The sequence below is a fragment of the Kogia breviceps genome, chromosome 9 (genome assembly GCF_026419965.1).
Source record: "Kogia breviceps isolate mKogBre1 chromosome 9, mKogBre1 haplotype 1, whole genome shotgun sequence".
Lineage (NCBI taxonomy): Eukaryota > Metazoa > Chordata > Mammalia > Artiodactyla > Physeteridae > Kogia > Kogia breviceps.
Genome location: NC_081318.1, coordinates 80,418,147 through 80,439,284, shown reverse-complemented (window position 1 = coordinate 80,439,284; position 21,138 = coordinate 80,418,147). Strand labels below are relative to the sequence as shown.

The 21,138-nt window shown below is 38.6% G+C and overlaps 1 protein-coding gene across 5 annotated transcripts in view; it reads right to left on the bottom strand.

Annotated features, from left to right (window-relative positions):
* PCLO (piccolo presynaptic cytomatrix protein) overlaps positions 1-21,138 on the bottom strand; it is a 378,181-nt gene that overhangs the window by 175,811 nt on the left and 181,232 nt on the right. For 4 of the 5 annotated variants that reach the window (XM_067042711.1, XM_059074371.2, XM_067042714.1 and 1 more), the window contains exons 5-6: positions 6,688-11,764; positions 4,306-6,317 (exon numbers count right to left, since the gene is read on the bottom strand). In XM_067042711.1, the coding sequence (XP_066898812.1) occupies positions 4,306-6,317; positions 6,688-11,764 (7,089 nt within the window). The remainder of the gene's footprint in view (positions 1-4,305; positions 6,318-6,687; positions 11,765-21,138) is intronic. The other variant, XM_067042713.1, reaches the window with a different exon arrangement.

The window sequence follows — 21,138 nt, the reverse complement described above, 5'->3', positions numbered from 1 at the left end:
GAAGTCCTGATCCTTCGTACCTCAGTATGTGAAACTACTCAGACACAGGATCTTTACAGGTAATCAAGTTAAAACAGGTCTTTAGTGTTGACGTAATCAATAGGACGGGTGTCCTTATAAAGAGGGGAACTTTGGACATAGAGACAGACACACAGAGAGGGAAGACAATGTAAAGAGACACAGGGAGACCAACTACAAGCCAAGGAATGCTGGAGGCTGGCAGAAGCTACGAGAGCGGCCTGCAACAGCCCTCAGAAAAAACCAACTCTGCTCACACCTTGATTTTAGACTTCTAACCTCTAGAACTGTGCCGATACATTTTTGTGGTTTAAGCTACCTAGTTTGCGGTACTTTGTTACGAGGGCTGTAGCAAACAAATACGATACTTGGGAAAGAAGAACAAAATGATCCCAGTGGTGGGAGGTCAAGCATGAACTCTGCCTCATCCTGTATGTTACCACAGTGTCTGGAAAAGAACAATGAATGGATGAATGAGATAATGAGTGAATGTAAGCAAGAATAAGTTAAAAAAAAATGAGTAAACCTGATGGGGATTTAAATTGGATTTTTGGGGAGAGCAGAGGAAATGACAAGATAAAAAGACAACAAGCATGGTACTGAATTAGCAAAAAGAATCAGAAAATGTCCCATAAGCCTCAGAAGAGACTAATAAAGAATAACTGTCAGGTGCCAAGTTTAACATTTTAACCCTGGCCAGGTTACTGGTTTATTAAAGAACCATGATAAAGGCACTAGCCGACTCTGGGCTTTGCTCCTCATCTGTAAGGTGGTTGGACTAATAGCTAAATGCTATTTAACTTATGCTCAGTTGTTTCAAATATCTATTCTGTAACATCTTACAGAAAAACCCAGAAGAACTTTTTGGCCAACCCAATACATAAAAATAAACAAAGTGGAACTGACACTTTAAGCAAAGGAGGTATCAGTTTAGATTATCAACAGGACTTGCTAGGATGGGTCTAGATTGCGGCAATGAAAAGGTAAGCAGCCAGAGTCTTTCAATGCATGTCTTAACCCATTGCTTCTATGCTTATAATCCTTCCTTTAATACATTTATTCAATAAATATTGAAGGTCTGCTTTGTGCCGGATGCTGTTCTAAGCTCTTGGGACTACAGAGGCAAACAAAGTAAGATTCCTGATCCTGTAGAGCTTATGATCTACTGGAGAAGGAAGATGATATTTGATTAGATATATATTAATAAGTAATACACACAAATTTAGAGGGTGCAGGGATTCATGCTGATAGACATTTAGAGAGTGAGGTAAGGAGAGCTTCTTTGTGGAAGTGAAATTTAAGCAGAAACCTGTACACAGGAGTGAGCCAGGCAAAGATCTGGGGAGAGAGAGATCCCAACAGGGGTCCTGGGTGGGAATGAGGTTGGCACATCCAAAGAAAGGCAAGGTCAGTGGTTGGAGCAGAGCGAGAAGGTGGGTAAATGTAGGAGTGACCAATGAGGTTGTGAGTCAGGATCACACGGGTCCTTGTTAAGAAATTTCTAATGTATCCTGATGAATCTGTTGAGAATCTACTGGAGAGTGTGTGACAAAATCTGATGTACATTTAGAAAATCACCCTAGATGCAGTTCAGACAATAGACTGTAAGGAAGGCAAGGGTGGCGAGGTCCATGGGCTAGGGCACAGGGTAAACAAAAAATGATGGTAGTTTGGTCTAAGCTCCCCACAGCCAAGGGAAGTAATTCAACTGGAACTCAGCAAATCAGATCCCCTGAGACCTATTCCTTCCTTATCTTTCCAGTTTCACTTATAGTAAACCCCTTCCTCCTCCTCTTTGCTGTATGTCTGTTCACCAGTCTGAAACTTTGCACATCTGTTTCCTCTATTTAGAATAACCTCCATTTTTCTCTTCATGGTCCAACAGAGATCTCACCTTCCTGTTTCAGAACCTCCTCTTTGAAACATTTCCTGGAACTTCCAGGAAGAGGAGAAGTTACTATAGAATCTCATATAATATAAAACTGATCTTTCATGCTGAATTACAAGTGTTACTATGTCGAACTGGATGGTGTAATTTTTTTTCAATTTTATTGGTGTGAGAAAATTAATAATATGGAAATTACTGAGCTAAACTTAAACTCACAACACTATGAATATCACCTAGGTTATTCTTTTCAGTACAACTAACATTTATTTATTTATTTGCGGTACGCGGGCCTCTCACTGCTGTGGCCTCTCTCGTTGCGGAGCACAGGCTCCGGACGCGCAGGCTCAGCCGCTCCGCGGCATGTGGGATCTTCCCGGACCGGGGCACGAACCCGTGTCCCCTGCATCGGCAGGCGGACTCTCAACCACTGCGCCACCAGGGAAGCTCCAACTAACATTTAGTAATTCATGCTTATAATTGAGAAACTCGTTTTAGCTTAAAACACTCAGAGTGTTTAGAAATTTGCCAAGAAATAAATTTAAAAATTCACATCTTAAAATCAGAGTATCTACAGTGCTAAAAACATCGCCTGTATATAAAATGGTCTACTTTGTGTGTGCAATAAAACTGTATTTTTGAGTCTGTATACAATTATTCCATATTAAAGTATGCACTGAGTGTGACCAATTAGAAAAAGGAACTACTGGATTGTGCTCCAAGGCTCAATACACTTAGGATTTTTCAGGCTGAGTATTATTTGGTAATTCTGTTCAACTTCTTTTATGATTAGACAGTTAATCAGTAACGCTGGTACAATCAATAATACAACTTATACAACCCACTGTATCTTTCATTTTGTACTTCTAAATCCAAAGTGAATACTGTGAGGAAAAAATATTGACACCTGAATCTCTTCTATCCCAGAGCTCATTTGAATTAAGGGTATAGGGCCATACGTTAAGTAAATGATGAATATACCAAGTGGAAAAGCCCGTTCTTTCTAATGACAGAAGCCTTGAATATAACTTTAAAATACTCTTTAAAAATGTATTTTCAAAGATTTCCAAGTACCTCTTTGGATGAGTTCACAGGGCACAGCTGTAAAAATAAATACCTATACATTATAGCCGAGTTAAAAATATTTCTTGCAATATATTTAATTCTAGAAACACTTATACATTAAAACAAATCTCTGTAAACTGAACGAAATCTTAGTGCACCAGTGGTTCCCTGACTTAAAACAGTTATGACCCGTCCCCCACATGAAGACAGTTACACACTGTTTGAGAAAGTCCATAATAACAAAATGCCCCTATGAAACTAGAAAACTTGTAAGAATTTTTAATTTATTAATATGACTATCAATATGCCTATATACCTATATACCTAAAAATTGACTTACAGTTACATATAGTGACATGTTTTTCAGCCCACAGCCAATGCTTAATGTATATAGGTTGCTGGCAACAGAGTGATATCTCAGAAAAACCTATTTAGACGCTTCGGGGTTTGAAGATCTAGAGTTCAGAAACCAGTGCATTAGGGGAACTCTTAATCTGAATATAAATCTAGTTTTAAATAGAACTATCAGATTTATCAATAACCTTCTGAAAAATTATATATTAGGTTTTCTTTAAGTAGGATACACTTTCTTTTATACCTGATTATTAACATTTCTTATTTTCAGCTATAGAGATCTTCACGAATGTGTCCAACATACCTACATATGTTCTTTTCCCTTTGAAGCATATTTTAAAATAAACTCTATTATTCAAAGGAACATAAAAATTAATTTTTCCTCTGTAAGAACTAGGACTGAGGCTTATCTGAGGTAGATTAAGGAAGTTTCCAGAAACAAAATAAGCATGGATGAACTATGAAGATTATTTTACACTTTCTGCTCTAGAAATGCTCTCTCTGGAGCAACAAAGGTTAACATTCTGGAGGAAGGAAGAATAGACTGATTAAATGATCTCCACAGATCTTCCCACTAAAGAATTCCAGGATCCATGGGTTTAAATGTTTGGTCATCCTTTGCCTTACCTATTTATGTTCAATGCTGATGCCATCATACTTGAATATGAATATTAACTGTACTCAACCAAATCAGTCTACAATTGACACCTGGGAGATTTCAAGATCAGAACAAAATTTCAATCTCACTACATCATAACATAATAACCTTCTCTCTCATTTTTGTCTCACAGAATATGGTCTTGTTTTGGTATTTCTACATGAATGTATACTTTTCTATCTTTTCCCCCAAATTTCTAATGAAATAGTCCTCACTGAAATTTAGAAATTCGGCACCAGGAGCCTTTACTGCCTCCTAACGTCTGCAAACACACAGTTAACATCAACTCATCCATTGTCTTCTAACTGAAAAGAAGCACTCTTACCGTGTAGCCCTCGGTATACTGAAAAGGAGCCCTGGAACTTTCGTCTGCTGTTGGACTCAGAGGCTTGGGGTCAGACATGGAGCGTTGCATCATCTTGGCTGTCTTAGGACTTGCTGGGGGAACTTTAGCCATATCGGGGTGCAGTACTTTCTGTGGACTTATATCATCAGGGAGGGGTTTCTCATAAGGTACAAAGGCTGATTCTAAGGCTTTGCCTGGTGAAAGTGGTGAGATGGGTGAATAAAGGACTTTTGGAGATTTGGGTGGGGAAGGAGCCAGCTGTAATGTGGAATCTGCCCGAAGGTGAGATGAATAACCAATCTCTAAAGGTGTTGGGCGTTTCTTGTCTTTGGGTGGAGATGTGGCACCCAGATATTGAGGACTTTGTGTGTCTGAATCTGCTTCTGTTTGACATCCTAAACTGCCCCCTTTGTAAGTCTTTTCTGGTGCTGAAATGTGTTTAATTATTTCTACCTTGGCATCCACGCGTGCCCGTATCGAAGGCGTTCTTATGGTTCCGACTGGTTCAGTTTGCACAGATATCTCTGCTACTGTTTGAACTGCTATACTGGAGACTTTGGAAGGGAGTTTGGCCTTGTCTGCCTCTGTAGTGCTGTCACCGTATTTCCCTGCGCGAGCTTTTCTCCTCGATCTAGTAGGCATACCCCATTCATCCTGATCTTCATCGTCCGTTTGGACGCTTGTATCGACACTCTTTTTAGTTCTCCTCCTCCTACTCACGTAACTCCGATCCGCAGCATCTTCATCGTCAGTTTGTACCCCGCTGTCCACTATCTTTTTAAAGCAGCGGGGATCATCTGCCAGATTTTCCCCCATCTCATCATAGTGGCCGCGGACTTTAGCTCCAGAACTTCTCTTTTTGGGTTGCTTCTCCTCTTTCACAACCACGTCTGTCAGAGGTATTTCTGAAACAGTACTCAGGATGCCAGGTGGGGCAATGTACTGAGTAACCCCATCCGACTGAACAGTGTACCATCCTTGGCTTGGTGGTATTTCAATCGCCACCACAGCAGAGGCTGTGGTGGTGGTATCTTCGGTTGCCCAAAACTGACCACCTTCTGGGGCAGCATACTGACCTTCCAGAATGGCCTGCTCTGTCGTGGTTTGTGGAGAAGCGGTTCCAGAAGGGTCATAGTTATACTGGTAGATCTGACGGATCTTTTGCTCCTCGAGCTGCTGGTGAAGCTGTTGCTGCAGCTGCTGGATCTGCTCCAGCTGCAACTGTTGCTGCGCTAACGTCTCCTGTCTCATGATGAACTGGGCTTGCCGCTCCTCTTCTTGCTGATACAGGAGGTGCTGCTTCATTGACTGCAGCTCCTCCAGCTTTTTTTGAACCATGAGCTTTTCCTGTTCTCGGAACCTTTGAATTTCCTGCCGTTCCCACTCTAATTCCTCAGCAAAACGCTGCTGCTTAATTTTCTCCAGTTCCAAGAGCTCACGCTCCAAGTCCAGTTGCTGTTGTTTCTTACCTTCTTCGGGGACGATTAAAAGCGCACTTTCCTCTCCCACTTCAGAAAATACTTCAGATGCTGTGGTGAAAGTGGGAACTGAGTCCATCGTCTCAGCTGTCAGAGTCTCCATAGGGATCGTTTGCAAACTGGCATTGATATCAACACCAGTCACTGCAATGTCTGTTTCAGATGCCCCTGTTGTCAAGAAATATGATCTAGGCATTGGCTGGCTCTGGTGCAGGGCGGATAATGAAGTCACAGCGTCAGTTGTGTGCACACCAGACAAATCCCTCATGGAGCTGCTGAAAATGGAGCCAGGTTGTGTGGTGATAGCAAATGTGGAAGGAATTGGAGTTGCTACTGAAGAATAGACAACACCATTAGATGACCTCAAAACACTCCCCACACCATACTGAGGTCCTGGAGGTGGAGTCATTCTTGCTGTGGAATACTGTGGGGTACTAATCCCAACTCCTGAAATGACTTGTCGTGTTTCTGGATATGGACCTGTAGTCTTGCTTGAATAATCCATTACCTCACCTGAAACACAGGGTAGAGTTATAGTCCAGTTCCCAGAACGAATGATGCTTTGGGGGTTGGAAAGCCCACTCAGTCCTGAAGAACATAATGAACAGGACTGCATGCAAATCCACAGGTTAACCTACCTAGGTGCGGAATCAAAGCGATGTTGAACATGCAGGCACATGCAGGCGACTTTGCGTGGAAGAGATTAAGAAAAAAAAAATGAAGAAACAAAAGCGCAAATGTACTCCAAAATATGTTGCCAAAACATCCAAAGAAAGATGAAAAGTAACAAAATTGGGAAAGGGACCACAGTGTCATCCTGAAATGAGATGAGGAACACCAGAACGATATTTCAAGGAAAGGTCTGTTGCTACATCATACTGACCTGTAGTCATTCTCCCTGAAGTTAGATCTACTGCTGCATCAGTTCCTCCAGAATAATCAAAAGCATTCTTACTTTTATAGAAAAAATGTCCAGCTTCTGCTAAATTAGTGTCAGACATGGAAGGTTTCATTCCCCCAATCCCTCTATAACCATATGGCCCTGCTCGATCATATTGATAGTGATCATCCCTGTAACCAAAACGATCTTGTGGAAGAGTCGTTGCAGGCTGCTGTGTCGTGCAGCTCCTTCCAAAAGGTAACTTATAAACCACATCACAGCACACAGCTCTTCTTCCTGCAGTCAGATCAACAGGTTTTTCATCATCTTCTATTATTTTGGTCACCACATTTGAAGTAGCTTCATCCATTGTTACAACAGTTCTATGAGACTTTGAGGTACTGAGATCCACTACTTCCCCATCAGTGATGCCCTGTGATGTGGCGCTATCAGTCCATCCATTTGTGACACCAACAGGAGGTGCAGTAATGGGTTTTGTAAGAGCTGATGTCATTGGGTGTACAGAAGTGCTTAAAGATAAGTTTATTGGCGCTTCCTCCCTAACTGTAGGAAAGGCCTGGCCACTTGGTACCCTGCATGGGGGCTCTACATGCTTTGATGTAGTGAGCTGGAGTGGCATTGCTGTTGCATGTTCTAGACCCACTAGGCTTTCTGTGCCTGTGGTGTAACTTGCAGTAGCTGTGCACGTGACAACAGTCACTGTCTCGGTGACCAGGGATATTGGAGTCACTCCTAATGAAGTTGCACTGAGATTTATAATAGAGGGCTGGACAGCACTAATTTGTCTCCCATACATTTCACTTGTGGTCTGCCTCTTCACATCCATCATGGAAGCAGAAAGATCCATACATTTTTCAGTTACTTTAACTTCTACTTTGGGTACTGTACGCAGATCAATAGCATCACCAACAAGTTGCAACTTGACATTTTCTTTATACTGTTGTTTCTCTAAATGGAGGTGATCTAGAGCAAGAGGCTCTGGAGGAATGGATATAGAGACACTGCTGAGACCAGTACTAGCAATTGTACTTTTGGCTGTTGAAAACTCAGCCTTGGAAACTTCAGCTGGGAGAAACTGTGTAACTGAAGCTGGGGGTTCTTGAAATGAAGATAGTGTTGTGACAGGGATAGCAGAAAATGTCTCCAAAGCTCCTGAGATGTACAAGCTCTGTTGTGAAGAACTTGAAATTTCTGTAGCTGTCATAGGAGGAACTACAGAAAATACTGGCTCAATGGAAATCAGATCTTTGGGGGGTGATCCCAAAGGCCAGCTGGTAATAACCTGAGTCCCTGAAGAATCTGTTGGAGTCCCAGGTTCAGATGGCAATGTGATAACCACATAAGTTTCCATGAGGGACTTGGAAAATCTTGGCGAGGACTTGTTAGAGTGAGGGGAAAGCGGAGAGGTAGGGGAAGGCAATTTATAATCTGCTGAAGTCACTAAATTTAATGTCATATTTGAAGTTATAGGTAGACCTGTTGGTTTGGGCTGAGTATCTGTTGGTTTTGCGGTAGTGAATGGAGGTTCAGGAACTGCTGGTTTAGGGGCAACTGGAGGTTTGGTTTGCTCAGGTCTATGTGTAAATACAAGTCCAGATGGAACTGAAGATGGCTTAGGTGGAACAGGAGGAGGTACAGTGGTACATATTTTTGTTATAGGTAACCCATTATTTCTTGGAGCAGCTGTGGTCTCTACTGTAGTAACAGAATCTACTAGAGGTGTAGCTGCAGTAGTCGCAGTCACTGGAGCTGGAACCGTTAATTTTTTTTTAGGATGAATAGTTGGTTTAGGTGAGGTTGGTGGAGGAAGAGGTGGGGGAGGAGGAGGGGGTGGAGGGGGAGGAGGGGGTGGGGGAGGAGGAGGTGGGGGAGGAGGTTGGGCTGATGTGTCCAAAGAAGAGCTTCGAAGGAATGGACGAGCTTTAGTTGGAAGACAGGAGATAGAAGGAGTGCCAGATGGCAGCTGAGATGCAGGCTTTGCTTGACCAAAAACGTCTTCAGATAAAAAGCATGTAGTTGAAACCTGCTCCTTCATTGGAAGGGCTGTTAGCGAAGAAGGTGTCTGATCAAACACAGTTTCAGATAGGCTAATTTTTGTTAGTTCAGCCTCTGACTCCTTCCTTGTATCTCTGTAAGCTTCCAAAACTTCCAGAATAATTCCATCCCCTGTTTCCTTCTTGGCTTTCTTCACTGGCTCTTTTTCAGATACAGATAAGTCAGTGGAAATAGTGTCAGCAATTAGCCCCTCAAGTTTAGTTCCTACAGATTCTATGAGAGAAGGCTCCATATCAGATAAGGAAATCACAATGTGATCAGCACTAGTTCTACCATCTGGTATGGTAGTCCGATCTAAAGATATGTCTTCTGGATAGTCTATAATGCTGCCTGGGAAATATGTTGATGAAGAAATTTCCTCAGAATCTTCAAATTTAGTTACAATGTCCACTGGCTCAGTATAAACTGTGGTTATGCTATCCAGGGTAGTAATGGGCGAGGAGCTATCTGTGGTACAAACTGAAGAAACAGATGATGTGAGAGAGGGTGTGTCAGAGGGTGGGGCAGATGTAGCACTTTCTGAAGGCTCAGAGTAGGTCAAAATCAGTGACTCATGAGCAATTATCTCTTGAATTTCTCTTGTATAATCAGTCACATATTCATCCTCAATTTCTTCTGTTGAAAAATGTTGGGTTATTTTAACATCTGGGATGGAGAGTGTTGCACTGCTGGTCGAATCTGTAAGAGATGCTCCAGAGAGAACACTTGATGTCAAAGATGCATCAGGCACCCTGTCAAAGTCCACAGTAGACTCTGTCATATCATCCCTGATGGGGGGCTGGGTTGGGCTGGATCCAGGTGTTAATTGCATCTGTTTTCTTTTTATGAGTTCTTCATAGGCAGCATCAGCATCTAATAATTGCTTTTCTTCACTGGTAGAAGATACCATACTACCCAGATCCACAATCTCATGGCTTTCTGGGATGATAAAAGAGCTTGAAACAATGTCTTCTTGAGGCAAAACAGCATGTAAGCTTTCTAGCTCATAAAACTCTTTCTGAAGGTCTGTAATTTTCTGCATGGGATCTTCATAAATCTGTTCTGGAAGTCTTATTTTTTGCTCTCTCCCTCTCTGCTGTAAAAATCCATTTTCTTCTTCTTGCCTCGTGAGCAGACTGCTGTCAATGGAACCATTGTATGTGTCCTCTACTAAAGACTCATAAATATAATCCTCTATTAACATCCCACCGTACAAAGGCTCTTTTTCAAACATTTCATCTCGTTCACTTGCAGCTGGAAAAGCTTTATATTTCTGGCTTTTATGCATCATTTCTTCATACATCTCCTCAGCGCTTTTTAATGCCTTTTGGCTACCTTCTTTCTGCATAATAGATTGCTCATCTGTCGGTGAGTATAAAGACACAGCTGTGGGCAATTTATAAACTTTTTGTACTTCGATTATCTTTTCTGGGCTTATTTCAAAGCCTTCTGGGTCTGACTCTATGCTAGGTGAATATTCAGAACAAGAAGATCGATGGAGCTCCTCCATTTCTGCAGCCTGACGTAATTCTTCTGTTGGAGACGCATCTTCGATGGGAGAGAGATTACTGGGTGGTGTCTTTGGTCTTTCCCTCCTTCTCTGAGCTCGAAGTTCATCTTTGTCTTTCTTTGATTTCTTACTAGAACTCTTTCTTTGCTGCTGTTCTAATTCCCGTTGCTTTTCTTGCTCCTTCAATAATTCTTCTTCCTCTCTCAATTCTTCTTCCTCTGAAGAATCTTCAATCGTAGGTAAAAGAGGGCCATGCGATCTGTGTCGAGCTTTGCGTTGCTGTTTGCTCTCTCCTTTTTTGTGACTCGGGCTACTGTCGCTGTCCTCATCAAGTGACGAAACTGATGTAGGGGATGTGCCAGGAGTGAAGCTGGAAGCATGAAGACTAGAAGATCCTTCCCCCCTTGACCGATCTTCCGGAGAGTCTGTCAAGCTTTCCATTTCTAATTCTGGCTCTTCATCAAAGTACAAAGCTGTTTTTTTCTGTGATGACTCTGCAGAGTATTTATCTGCGATCGTGCTATTGAGTTCAATCGTTTTAAATCGACGTAGCCCTCCTCCTCCGGCAACTACAAGTTCTTCACTCTCCTGACTTTTAGTTTCTCTGTATTTAAGTTCAGGACTTTCATCAAAGGTCTCATCGTCTTCATCATGCCATGAATGGCGTCTCCCTGCATCATCATCAAAGCTTGCACTACTTTTTCGCGTCAGTCGCCTGTGTTTCCCTGCTGTTCCTTTTCCCTTCCCTTTGGTTTCTTCCTTCTTCTGGCTTTCAATACTACTACTAATCTCTTTGAGCTGGTTCCTAATGAACTCATCATCTTCAGAACCTGAAGCATCTTCATCAGCACTCATTTCTATGATTTGCTTTCGAATGAAGTCTTCTTCTTCACCTGATCCTTGACTATCTTCATGTTTATATTCATCGCTGCTTGATGAACCAACACTAGTTCTCCGTTTTCTTTGTGGAACAGGTGAGTTTTCACTTTCGCTACTGTCTTCAATTGAATCATACGGCTGCCTTCTAGTAGGCAACTCATCAACAAATTCAGACTTTTCTTCATGGTCCTTTCTGGAAGGGATGTCTTGTTGGCTCTCTTTCTTAACAGTGTCTTTTACTTCTTGACTCTCTTTAAGCTCCTCTGAAACTGTAGATTCCAGTGTTTCGGCTACACTCTGAGTTTTCTGTTGGTCCTTAGGCTGCTCAGGAGAAACCTCGCGGGGTTCTGTTTTCTTTTCTGACTTTTCTTCAAGTGTACTTGCCTGAGCTTCCAAAATGGATAGGACCATACTTTCTAACTTAGCCAAATCTGAGGGGCTGGATGGGCTGCTTTCTTGTGAAAAGGAGTCCTTTTTGAGTCCCTTGAGCAAATCCTTTTCATCACTGGGAATAAGACTTGGAATTTCACCAAGCGAACTTGATATTCCATCAGAAGAATATCCTGTGTCACTCAGACCTTGTGGGCTTTTCGGCTGCTGAATACTTGAAGTGTCTGATTTGTCATCTTCCTTTTCCTAGCAGGAAGGAAAAGATACAGGAAAACTTAACATGGTTAAACTAATAACATGGCCTCTCCATTACTCTCAAATAACTATTACAAACTGAGGAATAATTATAGGAATCTTTTTCAACTATATAACACTATTTAAAAAAAAAATCTTTGAGCACAAAAAATAAAAGCGGTTGATACATATAAAGGTTAGTTTTCATTTAACTTAAGTTTAATTAAATGTCTATTCTCAATCACAATTGATTTTATTTCATTAATGTTGTATCCTTTTACATCTCAATACCATTTTTCTTCAAAAGCATGATTATCTTTCTCGGTACATTTACTTTGGGAAAGAGTTCAAATGGTTGAAGAAAAATTCTAGTAAGTTTCCATTAACATAATTAATACTTTTGGATTATGAGGACAGGCAAACAAAGAATCAGAGGATGGGCACTGTACTTGGCTCCAAGTAGTATGGTATGTTGAAAAACTTACTTAACAGAAACAAGAAGGTAACATGGCCACAGTATAATACTCATCTCACCTACCACAAAGGACTTTTTTTTTTTTTTTTGAGAGAGAGATTCGAACAAGGCATTGTCTTTTAAGTACACTTTGAAAGATGTAAAACGCTATATTTTACTTGGTATGACTGTTAATATTATTATTCTGCATCACTCAAAATGAATGTTTAGAAAGCGTAAACTTTGAAGAAGCTATGATATAATTGGTCTGACTCAAGGTTTTAGAAAAAGAGAAATATCCAGTTATTATTTTTCTAGAGTTGTTAAATCACACTTATCTTCAGCATCCCATCTCAAAGAAATTTAATAAATTTCCTATAAATGTCTTCGGATTTTAAAATACTTGGAATTTTACCTTCACACTATTTCAAAGTCAGCTCCCTTCAACCAGCACAATAACTAACTTGTGAATGTGAACAAGGGCTTTCCAGGGAGCTGGGACACTTCAGAGACACATCACAGTCTTAAACAACTGCTTTCTTTGGGCTGTGATGAGGCCATGCCAGCAGTTTGCTTTAAGAATCAGAGAGGCCTTAAGCGAAAGTATGAAACAGAGACTTTTTGCATAAATCCAAATTAAAAATACCTATGGGCAAAATGAGACCCAAGTGATCCAGTTAGTTTCCATGTTTTACAGAGAGTGTCAAAATAACCCCACAGCCCTATGGAATGAAGAGGTCAGAGGAAGAGTTGCAGGAGGACATGCTCTGTCTGACCCTCGCCTATGAGGCCACCTGGATTCTACTAAGTCTGTATCTTGAACTTTTCAGTGGGTGTATGGCCATGGGTTTCTCCTACCTATCCACAGCTCGAATGAACAGATGTCAGGTTGCACAAAAAACAAATGCCATGCAAACACCTCTTTCTTCTTTCTTTCCTGCCTTCGTTCCTTCCCTACTTTCTTCTTTCATTGTTTTTCTCTTCCTCCTTCCCCTTCCCCTCGTTCTCAAATATAAAAGTTGTTGAGTTGATACTCATTTTACATTCATTTCCATCTCAATATCTGTCTTTATTATGTATGGCTAAGGATGTATCTCGAGCATATAGGGTAAAATGCACATTATGCGGTAAAATGCTTTTTGCTGAATTTACAACATGGCAATTCAGAAAGACAGTCTGATACATTCTTTACAACTGTCATGCAAAAGTAATGAATACTCTTTGGTTTACTAAGAATTAACTTTCCTAGACCATTTCAGTTGTCTTTCCAGAAAAGGATTACTTATCTGCCATTGTGAGACTACAGTAGTTATATATAGTATATAGCACACAACTAATTGGTTTGTTTCTCTTAAGAGCTACTACACAAAAGAAAAAAACAAAACAAAACAGGTAAAGCAGTGTTCTCATAAAATCTTTCTGGATGGTCACAGTGGAGGGATATTTCCACCTCCTCACATCCCACACAATACCAGCACAATATTTTGAGTCCAGTATGCTTCCTATGCCTTTCCTTGTCTGCCTTCCCACCCTTCACTAAATCACAGTAAATACCCTAACCACAGGGGTGGGGTACCTAAGCTTCTTGTGGAAAAAAGGTCAAGAAAAAGATCTTTCATAATCAAATTTTGATGGTGTCATTTGTGTTCTTTATTTTGAGTCTGCACATATTATAAAACATAACAATGTAATAAAATTATACATATAAGGAGAAAGTGAAACTGTGGTTACATATAACAATTCACTGAGTATAATAAAGAATAAATTATAATTGTATACAATGAATTCTGAAGGTTCTACTGACATTTTACAAAAGTAAGATTAGGATCAGACATACATAATGTAACAAAGGAAATTAAGATACACTAGACAGAAGACTCAGACGCATAAATATCAAAATCCCTACCTACCCTACAATCCCCCTTATGTACTCTTCTGGATGTGTTCATGCTTTCTTTCTTTTTTCAGTGCTATGTTCTACCCACTTCTCCCCCTTGCCACTTTCTTCCTGGCCTCTTTCTTCTCCTCCTCACAGGATTCAATCATCATTTACTTAGGTGTGATGCTGTGATGATTTTTCACCTAAATGACTTCCTCTCCATATTATAAGGTGGCAAAAGTCTGCAAAGATGTTGCCCTACAGGTTTGTGGGACTAAGATAAAGTGTTTGGAGTGGTTAATAAGGAAATCAAGTTAGGTGACCAAAGGGCATCTGGCTGAACTGTTTAGAAGGAGCAACTGGTCATGTACTTATTGTACCATGAGATATTGAAAAAATTCAAAATGTCAATTTTTCTCATACTAACTACCATGGGTATAAATTCCCCTGACAGAGGTGAGTGACCTTCTACTTCATTACTGTTAGCTTGTTAACTATCAGATCATATACTAATTAGCCCTTCTACCTCTTTAAGATACCTACACATTCCTCTTTTCACGTGCTGCTGCTAAAATTAAAAAGAAAAAAAAGCTGTTCTTCATATACAGAGATCAGCATACTGAGGTGCTTATGTGTCCATCCATTTACCCTTTCTGCAGCTCTCCACTCTCATTTGTGAGATATCTGGGTGAAAGTTCTAGTGCAATTTGTTCCCATGCAGGTTAACTGGTCTCTCATAGATTTAACATCACAAATCCTTGCTTTATTGAATAACATTCCTTAATGAGGGAACAATTTGATCAAATAAGAAAGAGTAGCTGGCACTGAGAAGAATGTAAAACATACCATGTAAGTTGGGTCTGGTTTTCTCTATTCAAACTTCAAATGGATATCTGTAGTACTGTAACTCCAGAAGACTATAATCAAAGGATCCATGTGAGGGAGGCTTATATTCTTTCAAATTTCTAACTCCCTAGGACTAAAAGACTGGCAGTTTTCTCTCAGTTGCCTCAAAAATGTGCAGTTGCATACACATGGAATCTAAAAATAATAATTAAAAAAAAGGTTCTGATGAACCTAGGGGCAGGACAGGAATAAACACGCAGATGTAGAGAATGGACTTGAGGACATGGGGAGTGGGAAGAGTAATAAGCTGGGACGAAGTGAGAGAGTAGCACTGACATAGATACGCTACCAAATATAAAATAGATAGCTAGTGGGAAGCAGCCACATAGCACAGGGAGATCAGCTCGGTGCTTTGTGACCACCTAGAGGGGTGGGATAGGGAGGGAGAGAGGGAGACACAAGAGGGAGGGGATATGGGGATACGTGTATACATAGAGTTGATTCACTTTGTTATACAGCAGATACTAACACAACATTGTAAAGCAATTATACTCCGATAAAGATGTTAAATTTTTAAAAATGTGCAATTGTATGCTTATTTCTGAGAAAAATATTAAGCTATTTAGTAACATATTAAGATTTAATAAAATGGATTCAAATTATTCTTCCTAAAGTACATGCATAGATTACATAAATAATGATATATATATATATGTTTAAATATCACTGAATTTTCTCATTTATGCATTATTTTCTTCATTTGGATAGATAGGACTTGGAATTAGTTACCCATTTAATGTTTTACATGTAGTATAAATACAACCTAGAATGACCTCCAAAATTATTACATAAGAATAAAATGAGGGGCCTAGACCCCTTGCATGAGAATTTTGTTTGGCATCTTAGATTGAGGCAGTGAGCGCCTCTGCCTCAATTAGGGAAGAGCCATAATTTAAGCACTTAAAAAAAAAAAGCAATGTTATTTTTCAGAAACACATTTTCCCTGAGGAACACATCTTCCTTGTATTTTCCTAAGTACATTTAGCATTCAACTCTATTACACTGACTTTTATTTTTCTGTATATATTGCAGTCTTCTTTCTCTATGTACAGAATTATGGTACTTGACCCTTTCTAGTCTGTGTATATGAAACAAATCTTCAAAATTTTCAGAAACTAAGATTCATATTTTTTACTTACTAACCAAAAGCAGAAAGCACAGAATTCTTTTCTTTCCGATATTCCACTGCCATTTATTGACCTGAAGACCAGTCAGAGAGAGGCAGTGATGAATTGAGACCCGCTTGAAACCTTCACATGCTGTCATATCTTGAGGCCTTCTCTAGTACCAAGACACTTCTGTACTGCCAAGCTTAGTTCTGCCCCTTTCAGAGATCTTGAAACTTTTAGCATTCCATGTTGAAGGAAAACGGAAGGTTTTTAAAAACTAGTATTGGGGTTATGAACTGAATTCTTGTTTAAATATAAGATGTACAAAGAAAGGAGGCAATATTAAGTTTTTACCCAATGTCTCCCAAGTCATTTATATTAATGGGCCAAAGTAAAACAACAGATGAATAATCTTTAATCATTTATACAAAGTTTGGGTCTAAATGGATTGCTAGTCTGAGTGCTCCAAGAACTGTAAACAAGATTACATCCGTAAGTTCACTGGGCCTGGAGATAAAAACTGGATAGGCCCACATACATGGGAATCTTTTTTACTTCAGAAAACCTCATCATTTTCCATCCTATACAATTATGCTGCCTTTAGATACCAGGGCTATATATGACTTGAATACTAACCCCTGGGTCATTTTAACCATAAATAAAAGTTTATGCTAAAGGATGTTCAAATTTTTTCTTTATCAAGAGAGCTATAACGTTTCAATGTAATATATCAAATGTAGATAAGCATTATTCTGTTTAAGTGTATAGGTAAAAAGAGAATTCTGTAGCAACATACAATTTTAAAATATTAAACTAAAAAAGTAAAGGAGAATGTACATTTCAAAATATTTATTATATTTCAGGATAAATTTTAATTCCATTCAACTAACACATTTTGAAAGACAGGAATGAGTGGAGAGACAAAATGATGTAGCAATAAAGAAATGTAAACAGTACACTATAACGATATGAATGATGCAAATGACAAATAAATGGATAAATAAAATAATATAAATATATAAACAAAGTAGAAAAATCCCACAAACTGGAAGCTGCTAAAGGAGATGAATACTTCAAATAATAAAAAGGCAGCATCCTAAAAGTGTCACAGGGAAGAAGCATTCTGTGCAGTGTTTAGGAGCCCAGCCTTTATAAGCAGAACAGGACTATAATCTTAGCTTTGCTGCTTCCCAGCCATGTGATCTTGGGCACAACAAATTTAGTTTTCCTCTCTTTAAAACAGATATAATATTTACCTCAACAACAGTTGTGTGGATTAAGTGATAACATAACCAACACAATGCCCAGAACACAGTAAGAGATAAAGTGAATATTATTTGGATTTCAAACAAAAAGTAATCTAAAACTAATTAGCATAGGGCGTTCAGCAGTAGAAGAAGTGACTGCCACCAGGGAGAAGAGTGGCCCAGACGTCCAGGTGGGGTTTTTATGATAGGATGCAGTGCCAGTGCACAGAGAAGAAGTGACAGCAGATCCAGAAGGCAGAAAGCATAAGCCACCTTCAGGAATCATACAAAGGCATACGCGGCTGGTTTTCTACCTCTCACTCATGGGGAATACTAGGTTGCTTGAAAGTTATAGTGGAGCCATAGTCCATAGGGCTGAGAAAGCCAAGCTACCTATTTAGACAGAAGTCTCGGTCGTGGGGTACAGAATCCTGGGCAGGTGTGCAGAATGTAAATATTTTAAGGAAGTATTCAGGATTTTTTGGTATGTTTAAACCCAAATAGAAATTACATTTTATTAATATTTAATAAATAGATTGACATCAGTATTCTTTTACTTCTTATGTCAGTTGGTCAGATGTTCTATGAAGAATCCTGGGAGAAAACTGGGAATTACACTGTAAAAACTTATAGCAAGGGCAGTAACTTTATTGCTCACCTTTATATTGAAGGTTTGGTTGGTTTGGTGGTTTGACTATAATCTTAGCTTTGCTGCTTTCTAGCCATGTGATCTTGGGCACAACAAATTTAGTTTCCCCCTCTTTGAAACAGATATAACCAACCAAACCAATGTTCCTATAATAGGTAAGTGGTAGACAAAATATTCTTGCCAAAAAATCATGCGTTAAAGTTAACAGTAATAATGTAAGACATACACAAACACATTAATAAAGAAAACTGACACAAAACTGGCCAAAAAAGTTTGACATTACCAGGAAAACCATTTGATATTGGTCTTACATATGTTATTGCTAATAACAAACCTTGACTAAACCCATAATGTGCTTAGGCTATTTATAGCAAGTCATCCTAAGACACTATCACAAACTTCTAGAATTTCTGGCAAATAAATATTCCAGTACTTCACACATTTTCAATGAACTGAAATAAACACTTAAAATCTTCTTTGGAACTGTCTTATTTAATAGTAAAAAAACAAAAAAGTCACATAACATTTGGGGAAACTTGACTTTTCTGCCATGGAAACAATATGGTGACAAATTAAACTGCATTTCTTTGTCAGCCAATATTGTTGGAAAGAAAGAAAGAACTGTGGAAGGTTTGGGAGAAAATCATTAGAACAAAGTAAGTAGCAAAAGGTTTGGTAATAATAAAATCAAAGTGCAGATATTTCTAACATGCTCAGTTTATAATATTCACTAGTTCTGTTTCAATAATAAAATACTTAGAGGATTACTACTGTGAGCCACCAAATGGCTCAATATTGTGATTTGTTTAAAAAGGTATATATTTTTAAATGAAAAAACTGTATATTAAATTCTGAGGGTGGTTCTTTTAATTGGAATTATTTTTTTAAAAAGATAAAGTTACATAGATAGCAGTGCATGTGAAATTCATTTACTGCGCCTGTTACAAGCCAGTAATGCATAGAGTACCTCAGGATTTTACAGATGTGGTACACATTGTATACTGATACCTTTATATTTTGAAGAATATCTTTAATATTTTGTACGGAGATAGAGAATAACTATGAATTTATTTTAACCATAGAGGTTTGCTGATTATCTTATGGGAAATTAAAAAGTTGTAGACTGTGAAGATTTAATTCTTTTTTAACAAAAGTAGAAGAACCCAAAGTTGTTGAACTTTCTGGTGATGACAAGTGATTATTAGTTATATACTACTTATTAAATATTTAGGAAGAAAGTAAACTCTGGTTATCAGCCATATGTTACCTAGCAAGCATTTGGAAAAAAAATAAAAACAAGCTGTCTCTTCAAGAGAATTATGATGTGGACACAATCCTTTGAGGACGGATAATTGGAAATCATCATGTAATTATGCCATATAAAATGACATATCATTTAAAAAAGTTGTCATGTCTGCCTTTTCAGACAAACTTTAAACAGAATACTTTAATCTTTTTATAAACATTGCAGATGAAGAACTGCAGTGGGTTTTAAAGTCATTTGTCAGAAAAACATATTTTAAAACACCACATTTTGTGATAGTTAGCAAGAGGAAATGATTGGTATCACATTAGATTAACATTTATTTCTGGAATTTCCACAAGTTAAAAAAAAACAGTTTTCAATTCCAAACTTAGAAAACAGGTAACAAGATTTGGCAATACAACCTTTGATACACTTCTCTCATTTCTAGTATATCCTGTGGATAATCTTTTTTGTTATGGAGCGTCATTAAAACTAGAAGTCAAAATATCAAAATAAACTTAAGCTGAATTTCAAAGAACTCTATCATAAAATTTTAGAACAAGATTTTCAAACACTGAAGCACAGTCAATCAAAGATCTCTCTAAAATGCTATTATTAATCATATTTTACTGTGATCAAATGTATATATTTAAATAAATATAATAAAAATGGTGATTTTAGCTTCTTTCACTGACTTACACATTCTGTGAATGTTTATATTGCAAATAATGTTAGTAATAGTGCATAGATCTAATTTAGAAATAAATATGTTTACACATATTGAAGCTGTTAAAAGAAAAAGTAGTGGTAAAAGGAAATGATAAAAAAGTGACACATTTGTAAAATAAAATAAAATGCAGTACATTAACAAAATATTTGGATACTTCTTGTTTAGATTATACTTAACAAACAATAGAGAATCATTAGAAAATCTGAGTGATAGAGTTAAATTATCTGAACTCTGGAAAATAATTATCTGATAACTATATACTGGAGAAGGGAAAAAGAGAAGGCCTAGTGACTAGTAATTAGATTACCCAAATAGTTGGTAAAAGGTCACGAAGGTCGTTAGGATACTGTCCTTAGGAATAGGAGCTAAGAGACAGAAAAGAAGTGTGACGGGAGAGCTGAGGCAGGTAAGAAGAAACCTCAGATTCCCCAGGTTAGTGACTGGGAGGCTAGAGACATGAATGATGGTGTCATCAGAAACAGACAGTCAGAAGCAGAAACTGCTTCTATAGAGAGTTGGATATGATTTGAACACACTGAGTTCCAGTTTACAGTGACTTTCTGAAGTGGAATGATCTACTCAGTATTTGAAAATGTAGGTCTAACACTCGAGAGGGGTGCACAAGAAGATTTAGGAAATGTTCATGTGGCTCCCCTAAGAGGAAGGAAGACTGGGTTCAAAGAAGAACCGATCGGAAAACAGAAAGTAATAGAGATAATCAAAGTAGAACGCATAAGGGGTGATCAGAAAGACAAGAAGAGAACAAAAAGGGAAGACTCATGAAGCTTCACAAAGAGAGACATGGTAAAAAGCATCAAGTTCTGCAAGGTGGTTAACTGGGAGAAGCAGTGGGTGGTGGTGGCAGGGTAGCTAGATCCAGCCATTAGAATGGAGAATACACAGGCATCTGCTTTCTCTGACTTGGATAAACTCATATAACAAAGGAAGACCAGGATTTATTTAATGAGTGATGTCTTATATACCAGAGTCAGTCTGGTAATCATGTGTTAAAACTGTAAACAAAACAACAACTGAACCAGGGCTGGGATGGACTATAAGTTCTAATTCGAATTCTAATATTAAGTTTTAATACCAATGAATCATTTCATTTTCCTGCAAGTCATAGCTGCCATCTGTGAATTAAAATTAAAATTCAGCGTGATATA